This window comes from Trachurus japonicus, chromosome 1 (assembly GCF_045865225.1).
Source record: "Trachurus japonicus isolate A0001 chromosome 1, Traja_1.0".
NCBI lineage: Eukaryota > Metazoa > Chordata > Actinopteri > Carangiformes > Carangidae > Trachurus > Trachurus japonicus.
Genome location: NC_140907.1, coordinates 20,289,882 through 20,303,114, shown reverse-complemented (window position 1 = coordinate 20,303,114; position 13,233 = coordinate 20,289,882). Strand labels below are relative to the sequence as shown.

At 38.7% G+C, this 13,233-nt stretch overlaps 1 protein-coding gene across 3 annotated transcripts in view; it reads left to right on the top strand.

Moving 5' to 3' along the window:
- Positions 1-7,830, top strand: part of rnf24 (ring finger protein 24) — a 31,673-nt gene extending 23,843 nt beyond the window's left edge. For all 3 annotated transcript variants that reach the window (XM_085779265.1, XM_085779255.1, XM_085779246.1), the window contains 2 exons: positions 1,843-1,922; positions 3,252-7,830. In XM_085779265.1, the coding sequence (XP_085635391.1) occupies positions 1,843-1,922; positions 3,252-3,393 (222 nt within the window). In that variant the 3' untranslated portion in view covers positions 3,394-7,830. The remainder of the gene's footprint in view (positions 1-1,842; positions 1,923-3,251) is intronic.
- The last annotated feature ends 5,403 nt before the right edge of the window (positions 7,831-13,233 follow it).

The following is a 13,233-nucleotide window of genomic DNA, read 5'->3' as shown; positions in this document are numbered from 1 at the left end:
GACCAAGATTTATCAAAATCCCAGAGACCAGAAACTGTAGTTTGAGAGTGAATTGATTGATGAGTATTTGAATCAAATCAGCTCTCTTGATGACAGAAGTTGCAGAAAGAAGCATCTGGATGAGAATCAAAAAATTCCTTTTTTGGTATAAGACCCAATTTTTCATCAATTTGTGATTTTTGTACCCTTATCCAAGATGTGCCTACAGTATACTTATAGCACTTGGTTTGAGATATCATATCAGGCATTCATATATTCATCTTCTGTACCACTTATCCTCACTAGGGCTGCATGGGAGCTAGAGCCTATCTCAGCTGACTTAGGGCGAGAGGCAGGGTACATCCCGGACAGGTTGCCAGTCTATCACAGGGCGAATATACAGACAGACGACCATTCACACCTACGGGCAATTTAGAGTCGCCAATTAACCTAACCTGCAGTGCATACTGATGTTGAAACTGAAATTGTCATTAGATTGGGATGCCAATAGGTCGTTGTGTTCAATTTAATGGCTTCAACTAAACCTGGAAATTCAGTCTGATGAAAATGTATATTTGATAAATGTAATTGAAAGACAAGACCTTCTATTACCTTCTAGGTACTTAGATGAAGGTGCTGGAATCATCTGATTTGAGATTGGGTTGTTATTGTCCAATCAGTTGTAGAAAGAGGGTCTTTAAAGCGGCCGCCCCATGTAGAGGCTACAGTCCTCAACGCAGGCGTCCCCGGTTCGAGTCCCGCGTCGGGCAGACCTTTCCTGCATGTCGTTCCCCCTCTCTCTGCCTCCCCCTTTCCTGTCTATCTATACTGTGCTATCAAATAAAGGCAAAAAAGCCAAAAAATATACTTAAAAAAAAAAGAAAGAGGGTCAAAACTTATTTGAACTTTGGCTGCTGATTTTACAGCACTTTTGTTTACAGATGTTCACAAAAGCGCGTCTCCTTTCAATCTGTCTTAGTGTAACTTCACTACTAATTTTTATTTAGATTTTCTTTACAAACACAAATCTTTAGGAATTTCTCCTGTTATGTAACATTTGTACAAAGATAATAAACATATATATATATATATATATACTGTATATTGAGCCTTTCTTTCTTTTTATATTGTCATAGAAGATTCTCATGATTTTTTGGGATGTGAAATGTAGAAAGGCTTGTTCATCACATCACACAGGTCTTAAACCGGTAGTGTCTTGCTTCAACACGTGTGCATTCAAAATGAAGGCAAACAACCACAACCCATCCAACCAAATTTCCTCGGTGGTCCTAAAAGATCACCAGCCAGGGATATTGGATTAAACTGACAATAACTAGAAGCTGTGAAGATCACAGAACATGAGCAAAAAGTCATGAAAACCTGTTTGCTGTAATTCTCTTTTACCTTGTACCACTTGTCTCAGGTTGGCTTGGGTCCTTTGCAATGTGGTAAATTCCTTTAGTCTTTCTCACACTTGCTCTTTGGGAACAAGTCGATTTGCTTTCCGCCACAGTGATCTCTGACAGTTTTTTTTTCCTGTGTAAGGAAAGAAAATACATTACCACTAAAATGTAGTCACTAAGTCCTCAAATCCCCAGTGTGAGTTAAGTCAGAGTTATATAAGAGAGCAGAACTTGGGCAGTTACTGCTCTCTTGTTTGTTTCAAATTTTTTGCAGATGTTGGCCAGTTTTCTTTTTCCATGTGTACTTAACCTCTTCTGTTTGAATAGTTTGTTTCCAATCCACCAACATAAACTCAAATTAAACCCAAAAAGAACCAAACACCAGAGAACAACCTCCAAATTTAAAGTTGTTGCATAACCCTCCTCAGAAGATATCTCTAACCGCCCTTCTCACTTTCAGATATGTGCAGTGTGCTTGGAGGAGTTCAAACAGAAAGACGAGCTGGGGATCTGTCCATGCAAACATGCCTTTCATAGGAAGTAAGTAGAAGGTTTTATTAACATGTGCAAATACAGATTTACACCACTGAAGATGTCATTTTCATTTACCTTGTTCTGCTCTTTGACATCCTAACCCACAGTTAGACAATGTAAAAATAAAATTATAAAACAGACACATTTCTGTGAATAAAACAAACAAGTCATTCTCAACAAGTGGATTTAACTCTTTCCATAACAAAAAGTTCCTAATTATATATTTTGGCACAATAAAACTCAAGTCGAGTGTGTTTCAAGTGAGGAAATACACAGGACATGATAGATTGCTTGAGCCAACTTTATCCCACACCTCCCCCAGTGCCCTGACCATTTCAACTGAGTTGTTTATATCAGCACGACACCTCCCTTGGCCTAGTTTTTTTCCCCCAGTTGCTGCAAGAGTGGTCACTACTCACTGAATCCACTGTATAAACACTCATTTTAGTGTGTGTGCGAGTAAAGCCATGTTGTTTTTAAGAGAAAACAGACATTCCAAGCAAAGCTTTACCAAACAAGAAACCTGCAATGACGATCATGCTATCATCTTGGAAGCACAGAAAACATACATGAGTGCATATCCGTGTCTCGTACTCATGTGGAAGTCACTACTCAAGTTTGATGAACTTTATACCAACAACAGCTGTGTCACAAGTTTGTTATTATGAAACTCATACTTACATACAGCAAAGTGTGACCACAACTACCAATTATTTGCATCACTATTTCTCATGAAAAACTACACTATTTACTTTTCTGTCAAACTAATTAAGAAGCACAAGTATGTAGAATGAAAACTTTGTGTATGAAGGGAAATATAATTAGCTGCAGTAAATCCTGATGTGAATAGCTGCATTTTAATCCCATATTTCACTACTACTGTGGGAAATGTGAGGAAATGTTGGCACCACTGTGGAGTACAGGGTTAACTGTACCTAGCAAGTATATACAATATGTCACTGACCATGATTTAATTTATTATACAAATTAAATGAATGAAGCAGTGGCCGTTGTAGGTTTGGAAAGTGCATGCAAATGTTTGTAGAGACAGGGTGTGGTTGTCTTGGGCTTTTTTGGAGATTTTTTCATTAACAAATTCCTGGAATAACATGTTTCATAGCCAACAAAACAAAACATCAAACTATCTTTATAACACCAAACTACCCTCTACTCCTGTGGTTGAACACCAGTGAGGCTGGGATTTCCTTTTATGTGTGACAACATGATTGTGACATATAAGAATCAAGTTAAACCAAGTTCACATATTCTGTGTCGTCTGTTTATCTCTGTCTTCTTTGCGTTAACTCTGTCCCTGTTGCATCCTCTCTCTCCCAGGTGCCTCATTAAGTGGTTGGAGGTGAGGAAAGTGTGCCCGCTGTGCAACATGCCCGTCTTACAGCTCGCCCAGCAGGCTGGCAGCACAGATGCAGCTGTGCCGATACAGCAGCCTCTGCCTGGCATCGAGAACCTGGTGTAGCAGACGGCGTCTCTCTCACACAGTACACTACAGACACACAAACACACATCCCATCACTCATGCTCTCACCTGTACAGGTACACTTTGGTATGAGTCTGTGGACAGACAGGAGAAAGTGGAGTTACTGCACGCTCACAGCGGTGAATCGGCAGCCATTGTCACCTCTTGTATCTTTGCATTGGTTCACAAAAGGATTTCCTGATATCAGTTCTGACTGAGATTCAGCTGTTTTCATGTTTTTTCTTTTCGCGGACAATGAAGAAGAGTTGATCTAGAAGAAGTTTCCTTCTCGGCCATGATGTGGTCTGTAACTTTGTCACAACCAAAGCACTTTTCTGGGGACACCAGCTAAAGACCAGGATGAAAAAAAATCACAAAAGCCAAGAACTACAATACACTAAAATATTTTTCCCTTTTCTTTTTCTTTTTTTTTGAACAAGCACTTTACAAGAAGTCAAACCTTAATTGCTTGTGATCGTAGTAGCAAAGTCATGTTTTATATTTTATCATTTACTATTATTTCTGTGCACATTGAAGCCACATGGGTTTTCATTTTTAATTTGTGAACTTTAATTTTGAATTTAAAAAAAATTAAATATATATATATAGTATATATACATATACGTATATATATCTCAAAGGGACAACAATACTTATGTCGGTAGATGTCAGGAAATTTGGACAAAGATTTCTGTTCAAATTGCACACACACACACACACATGAAAAAAAAACCTCAAACCAACCTCGGGACTTTATGTCTGACTAAATGTGAAAGGTTTGAATGTTCGAAACCCAGAATTTTACACACAAACATAAACACGACACTAACACAATTTATATTAAGCCTATAGAATTTGTTCTCTCATCACCTGTATCACATTGATTCATGCCAATGTTACTGTTGTTATTATCGTTTTTCATTACTCTGTCCAAGCAGAGGGGTGATACAGTGAACAGATTTTATTTTGATTTACCTAACAAATTTACCGGGCAATGACCTCTACACACGAGGGTTGGTAGGTAAACGCAGGCAACTTGCCGTCAACCCAGGCATTTGTCATTATCTTGTTTTGAAATGGGAGGGGGACAATTCAGGATTTTGCCAACAGTAAATCTAAATTTCAAACTAACTACTTGAACTACTGTGATGATCTAAGTAATATAAGTGGATATAACCTGGCACTCTGTCTTGAGAACGGTTTTGCAGAACAACCACCATTAATGAGGCAATACGAAACAAAAATCCATAAAGAAAAACCCGTAAATGTTCCAGTTTTATCTTGCTCTGCTACTGCATCATTTTTATTTTATTGAAGCTGAGCGGTGTGAATGTTTTGATGGCTTGAGACACTTTGCAAAACAAAGCAACAACATTTCAAACTTTGGTCTGCATTTTACGAGCATCACATATCCAGAGAGAACATGACTGACCACTCATTTCAGGAAGAGATCATAATGAACTCTTACTTAAAATGTGCAGCACACTCAGTTGCAGTTATCTATGCTTCTACCCCAGTTAAGTAATTTATTTTTGTATTTATTATAATTTCTTGGTACAGCTACTTTGAGTGAATGAGTTAGCAGATTGACACCTGCATCACAAGTACTGCCCTCAGCATGTCATCAGCATATCCTTTGGTGATGTTACACACTACTTTGTAAAACACACATACATGCACAGAGGGAGGGGCACAAGCCCCTGCCTTGCCTGCCGTAGAGTCAATGGTCAGCAGGTTGTAATGAAGCAGCATTTTCATTCATACACACACATACACACACAGGGTAGTTCAGCTTTTTGGCTGCAGTATTCTGGTGCTTTCGCCTCTCTCTCTCTCTTTCTGTACGGTACAGGGTGCTTTTTGTGTTGCGCCACACATACAGTAACTCTGAGCCCTGCTTTTGTGTATGTTTTTTGTCCTCATCTTCTTTTAGCTGCATTTGGTAAATGTGTTGTGGGAAAATGTGCTGATGTAAAAGGAAAGGGGGCAAAAAGAGCTGTGCTTCAACAAGACAAGTTGGAGTGTATGTTTTCCCTGTGGTGTGTATTGTCCAATGACAATCATACATCGTCTATAAAGGCACAATCTGACTGTCATCCAAATGTAAATAAAGCAGTAAACTAAAGAAATTGAACCTGGTGTCAGGCTTGATAAGAAGAGATGCCCTAGACCGAAATCTAATGTTTGGGATCTTTTCTTTCAGATTTATATTTGGAATTCTGCTTAAAAAAACAACACAGAAATCCAATTTGTCTTTTTGTTAAAATACTTTGTCAAATTTAAACAGTAAGAAAAAGGCTGGTTGTGCCTTTAAGAACACTATATTATTTATATTTATCCTGTAACATCAAACACTGTCATCGACAGAGTTGCACAGGTTCCTCAGTACATAGGCAGTGGGACAAGTGACAATGCATTTCACCGTCTGTGGCAGAAAAGCATTGTTACTCCCATCTCTGTGGTTTGACTGTTTCATCTCTGTTGAATGTGTGCACTGACTGCACACGCTCCACAATGGTGACCTATGAGTTGGGGTCAGAGTATGCAGCAAGGTGAAAATGTCAACATTTAGGTGAAAGCAAAAGCAGGGTTTCTCTGTCACATGTGTAGCGTTTCAGTTAGATCACATGCCCTAAACGAGGTCCAGGCCTCACACAGAATGCAGTGCTTTGTTATCACAGATTACCACTTTAAACTAAAAATGAAATCAGAGAAAGATGATTTCCACATTAGCCTTATTTGAACAAAATCTGCCTCACTTACAAAAACAAAAAACAGGGCAATGACAATTGGCAATATAGCAACCTCTTCACACTACAGTTACCAGTGATTTGCTTTCTGATTGGAAGCACGTCACCTGGCGTGTCACTGAAAAGGTTGTGGTGTTTATGTTGAACAAAATATGCAACGTTAAGGCCTCCTTCAGTGTGTTGTGTGATATACTGTGTTTACTACCTTCTCACCTCTCAGTCTTTGGTTGTGAAGAGGCAGTGACTGTTTCTTAGAACTTCAGTTTCACTGTTACAAAGTGAAACCCAGCATCCTTGGTCACACATTTATCTCCCAAAACTTTCACTGACTGAATTTAGCATTGGCAAGTAATTCTGCCGCTGCCCCTGAAGAATGACACTTTTCTTTCCTTTTAAGCTCAGTGCTAATAAGTCTTAAAGCTTTGTTCCTGCTAATTGTTTTGTCCTTGAATGTATGGTCCATGAGAGAAAGAAATGAAAATGAGATTTCTTGTGAAAGCATGCTATTTTGCATAGTCAAGTTGCCACTGATATCACCATTGTTAATTGTATGTAGAGAGTAGCGTCAGTAGTAGTGTATTTATACATAAGGTGCACAAGAGATGCTCCTTCATATAAACTAAATGGCAGCTGAACACTTCTGCCATTTGGCCATCTCAAGTGTTGTGTTTGATTGTAAACACTTTTAGCCTTTCCACCTGTACTTCCCTGTTTTCCTCCTGTGTGCCGTCCTAATCCCACTTAAAACAAAGTGCCAACCCAGAATTAAGTATTACGAATCAAAGTCCGAGCCAACAAGAAAGAAGGTCCTCCATCTTTGGAGAAAAAGAAAAAGAAAAAAAGGGGGAGTCGGTGTCAGTCTATGGCCAAAAAAAGAAATAAAATTGAGCCAGTCATGAATATAGTAATGAATGGCTTCCCACCAGTGAAATCATCATTGACGTCAGTGCTGCTTCTGAATGAACTCCATTATAAATAGACAAGACACAATCAGATGCAATGTACCACCTCACATCAAAAATTAACTCAGTAACTCAGATAAGATACTCAACAGAAAGTCTCTGGATGAAGGCATCAGAAAGTCCGTTAGGATTGTCCACTCAGGACGCAGCATTTGATGGCTGAATTTGATGAAACTGTTTTTATTTTATTTTTTTAAACAAAAAAACAGAGCATTGGTACAATTTCCCTTAGTAGATGAGGGGTTTCACTATAATTTCCATGGTTGGTTTTAGCAACCAGACCATTTAGGATTCTCTAGCACTGCCTCCCTGAAATGATCTTTCTTCTTGTTTGTACGGTGTGTTATTTATTCCTCGTAGTGTCCTTCCAACTCACGAAGAACTTCCCCTACTTTGTCCAAACAGCCCCCCCACCCCACCCACTTTTACCAGTGTACCTGAGTACACCCTCTGCCCTCACCCCCAACCCCCTTTTTTGTTAACACTGATTATGTTTGTGGACTCTCACAGACATTGTTTGTAAAACTAAGAATTCTGCAGCAGAATATTTTTGGAGACAATTGCTGTACAGTATTTGTAAGCTCTATTTTTGTATATTGCTTTTTGGAGAAAATAATATGCATTTTTCTTTTCTTGTTTTTGCTAATTTCATGTTTATTCATTTTAAGAAAATGTTGCATGTGACTGACTTGAACTGTAAATAAAATTTCCAAGTTTTGGGAAGATTTCAATGTGTTTCCTTTCATACAAAATATTTTTAATTTAAGACAATAAGCTGTCATCTTGATTATGTTCAAAGGATAATACTCCAAAGTGTGTCAAAGTAGCAAAAGTCTAATATTTCACTCAGCAGCAAAGTATTTAGAACCCGAGTCTGGTATTCTAAAACACTGAATTAGACAAAAGTTTTGTAAAAAAATAAAAATAAAAAAAAATTGATGATTGAATACTTTACTAAGCCACTACTTTAGTCTCACTTAACTCACTGGAGTAATCTCAAATAAAGTAACAAAACGGGCGAATACTATATATTGTACTTTATTTTAAAAAAAGAGTACTATATCAGTTTGATAGGTGGTGTGATGGGTGTGACATTGACCACAGAGATACAATTGATGCAATGGTATTAGTTTATCTTTTCTGTATTATCTTGTATAAGAGGCCTGTCCATATTTCTTAATACGAATATGAATGAGAATTACTTTATTAATTAAAGCAAATGAATTAAATAAATTCATTTGTCTGTCAGCTCATCAACCATTTGCAGAAGAATAAAAAAGCCTGATGCCTGAAGGTACAAAGGTTCTTGTGGCTACAGATTTAACATTTAGATACAGTAACCTACTTATTGAAAAAAAGCTTGAATTATAACTCTCAAACACATTTTCAATGACATTTTGCTTTGATAGCTCCCCTCCAAGACACAACATTGAAACGACGGAGACATCTGGTGGTGAAAAGCTGAAAATGAAGAGTTATATTTCTCTTGAACATCAATATCTTAAAACCTGAAACTAGTTTCCTTGCAACACGATAAATTCTTACTTGATCTTTTACAGCAATGATTCTTTGTGAGGCTGCATGTCTCACGATGAAGAAGAGGGATAATTAGTGAAACCACCAGTACAACAACACACTACAGTCACGGAAAAGAAGCAGGGAACTTGTCCTTTCTTCCTCTCCTGCTCTAAATTTCATGCACTCAGTTTCAGTGATGAAAACCCACGAATCTATGAACTCATGGATCTATTAAAAGCAGTGGCGTGCACAGACTTTTTGAAGTGCAGGGGCGAAAAGGAAAAAAAGGGCACATATAACACGTCCTCGCCACTGAAGAGGGCACTTTAGCATGTTACCACAGCATGTTAGTTCTTAAAATGTTTTGTTATGGGGTTGTGTGCTACAGGTTGTAGACTTAAAATTAGCTACACTGGTTAGGTTATAGGAGGAAACTCATAAGCTCACATTGTTACAAATTTGTTTTTGTAAAAAACAAAAGTATGCTGCTTCCACTGATTCAGGTTACATTAAAGCAGAAGTAAGCTATCCGGTCGTTTTGGCTAACTTCCTGTCTGCCGATGGAGTTAGCAGTCCCCGCCCTCGTCCCTACGTCACCACATTCACGCGCATCCCTTGGCTGCACACATAGAGAGGACCGCCCCTGTATGCCGTTCTCTCTCCTCATTGGATAAAGGTTGTAGGATACAAGGAAAGTTTTCTCCTCGGCTTACAGCAGAGCAGAGTGACTGACAGACCCGTGTTTCAGACCAAACACTCTAAGTGATTGCTGTCGGAAGATATAACTATTTAAGACTTATACAAACACAAACATTCCGCTTACTTCTGCTTTAACTTTATTAATTACACTAACAGGAATTATTTTCATTCACCAAGTTTTACCCTGGTTCAACTCACTGCTTTATTCACATTCAGGTTTGTCGTCTTTTGCTCCAGGTGATCATTGATCTTCAGCACAGTTATTCCTCTGGGGCAAAAAAAGACTTATGTAACTTTTTTCCCCCCATATATGCAGTATAAAATATGTGTCACACCATGCCGTACAAGAGTTTATGACTAATAGTATGACACATAATGTACCCTCCCATGTGGTAGCACACCCACTTAGCACCTTAATACCTGTGACTGATGAGCCTCACATGGCTGTCACCTGCCAACAGGGAGCTTTGGTGTGGTGATGTTTCAGCTTGGCAGCATGTCATGTCAGTTTACAGCTATTTCTGGCACCTTTTAGTGTTACACTCGGTAAATTATTTGGCTGTAAACCTCACCCAGAAACCGGCAATCAACCAAATACAAGAAATAGTTAAGTATACACTCAGATTATTAAAACCTTTACAACCAGTGGTATTCAATAAGAAAGTTGAACAGTTACCACAATAACAGTAATGTGTGACTGACCATAAACACATTAAAAAACAGCACCATATGATGGGCAGCTCTCAAGCAGCCTTGTGTCCCATAATTCACTCTATCCAGTGACAGTATATTGTGTTAACACAGGACATGATGTAGATGGTGCGCTTAATTCTCTCACTAACAAACTACATAGATCATCAGGCCATGAAGGGTTTCACCATAAGAGAGGTGACTGCATTTAGAGATGATTAAGCTAATTGTGGGTTTATTCTGGCCCCTTTCTCTTTCCTCATGTGTAATTCAGGTGTTTCTCTTCTGTGTCTGTGTTTGAAGAAGCAACAGCTTATGTACTTGCATGTACCTACAAAAGAAATGAATAGCCCACTGATGTTTTCTTTCTTCTTCTTTTTCCAAATCCAAGAACATGTTTCATTTTGTGTAACAGTCTTAAGCCAGTCATTCTTCTATATGGGAGTGGTCACTTTGACAAACAGCCAGTCTCAACAAGTAATTGTGATGTATTGGTGACACACCAATGACTTACTCTATATGAGAGAAAATTCACATCAGAAATGTAATTTGTAACTAATTTATAAGGACAACCCTTTCAGAGTATAGATGGCCATGTGTTGTCAGTCAGAATAAATATTTGTATTCATTAAATAGTGACATAGGCTACTGTAGCAGTAAGGACGTGGCTTTCATTATAATATATAATATCTACTGTCAAATAACAAATAACCTCCATTCTGTCTTCTTCGAATGATCAGGACTTATTTAATCCAAGTTTGATATTTCACATACATTAAGACAACTTTCAATGTAATTTGGAGCAAAAGTAATTTACATACACTGGATTTTGAGACAACAGGTTTAGTGAAACACCACTCCCAAAAGTTGAAAACTGGTACAACTTTAGTTTGGTTGGTTAAAGTATGTTGAAAACAGTAATTTTGGAAAAATGCCTGGGCAGGAGGAACCAGAAAACTACGGTACCATTCATGAACCAGTATTCCTGAGCTACCTCAAAAGCAGTAGCAATTTAGAAAACAAACAAACAACAAAAAAACACACAAACGTAACTGCATTTGATTTTTTACCAGACTTTTATTACAACATTTTAACACCGTGAATCATCTAGATTTTTTTTTAAACCTGTCAACAGGGGTGTTTCTTAATATTGTTAGGTTATGAATTTACACATAGATTAGATACTAGTAACAATAACTATATTATGTATATATGTATATGTATAAATAGGCCAAGATGGCATAAGCAGGTCACACCGTGAAGAAGGACTTGAGGAGAATGACATTGAGGTAACAGAAAATCAAACTGCCAGTAAACGTGATCCCAGCATGTGCAGCAGCAGCAGTGTTAGTGGTGTTTGTCGAGTTTGTTGTCATCACTGCGGTCGTCGTTGAGGCCCCGGCAGTTGTCGTGGCACCAGCAGTTGTTGAGGCCCCAGCGGTCGTCGAAGCCCCAGCGGTCGTCGAGGCCCCAGCGGTCGTCGAGGCCCCAGCGGTCGTCGAGGCCCCAGCGGTCGTCGAGGCCCCAGCGGTCGTCGATGCCCCAGCGGTCGTCGAGGCCCCAGCGGTCGTCGAGGCCCCAGCGGTCGTCGAGGCCCCAGCGGTCGTCGAGGCCCCAGCGGTCGTCGAGGCCCCAGCGGTCGTCGATGCCCCAGCGGTCGTCGAGGCCCCAGCGGTCGTCGAGGCCCCAGCGGATGTTGAAGGTGGTGCAGTTGGAGTCTGAGCATTTGCTGATGCTGGCAGTCAAATCAATGAAATGTCAATATAAGAGAAGACTTTTCCCAATAATTATGCGCAGTAAATAAAACAACAACATATTTTACTCACCGATGATCAGGAGTTGTATCAGAATGATCAGAAGCATTTTTTCTCTGTCACAACTAAAAGAAAAATGAAAACGTTTTCTTACTTAAGAACATTGATCGTTTCAGTTAACGAGCAGGAATAACTCTAAATTGCATTACTTAAAACAAACTCAAACATTAACCTGAACAACAAAATAAAGTTAGTAAAAGACAAAATGAAATGTGTACTTACAAAACTTCTCCTGATTTTACTTTTGTAGCCGCCTTGAGCTAAGTTATTAACAACGCTCCTTTTTCTTGACTCAGTTGTAAACTGGTTCACTCTCCAATTTAACTCAACCTCCCACTTTGGCACAGCTTTTATATGGTTTTTGACAGACAGGAAAAATGATGTATAAGAGGCCTTTAACATTGGTCACCTATCACTGTAATTACCTGTGCATTTTAAAGCATGTCAGGTGATTCTGCTACAACTTAAAGGATTTACAAAGCAAACAGGCTGGTGACGAGCTGAAGGAGTTGTCTCTTGTCCCACCGTATGACACAAAGACTATAGTGTGTATGTGACATATTGAATTAATTGTGCAAAATCTGTTTAAGTACTACTACAATAATGAATGTGCCATGTAAAGTCCGTGGAATGAGAATAAATGTGAGGAAAACTCAAGGCCACCTTTGTACATGACCTGCCCTGCGAGTTCAGTCCGACATCTCAGGAAGACACATGTGTCTCAAAGTATGTCTCTGTGATTCATCCATTTACGTAGATGTTGCATCATAAAGTTGTGTGTCCTGACCAACACTCACATGTTTTTGGTCAGAACAATATCCCCACAGACCATACTTTTTCAGTTTATTATTCAGTGTGATGTGTTGTTGATGTGTGGTGATACCATTTGAGTACAGATCCAATACCATTGAGTAGATATGAATAACACCAACCCTGTGTAAAGAGGACATGATTTCTATAATTTCTGTGTAGTATGACCCAGGTTTTAAGACTGTACACGTTACAGGGTTAGTTACAATTGGGACTTTCCATTGCAACACATTGCTGACATTTTGCAAACGTTACAACACTTAACAGAAATCAGTTCTTCTTTGACCAACTGCAAACATTACCGGTGGTGCAACTTCTTATCTAGGCTACTTTGTAAGAGCAGCAAATAAAAAGACAAAACATGTATACAGTTTACAGTATCATTAAATTGGTCAATATCCAATCCAATCCAATCTAATCCAATCCAGTATTTATGAAGGAATTTTCAATCAGTCAGGGATGTAGCAATAAGTCTTAAATTTAAGACTTATTGCTACATCCCAAATGTAACAACAAATCTTGGTTAACTGAGATTTGTTGCTTATGAATTTGACTTTGTATTAAAGAAAAATTGTTGTCTCCTTAAAAGGTTACACA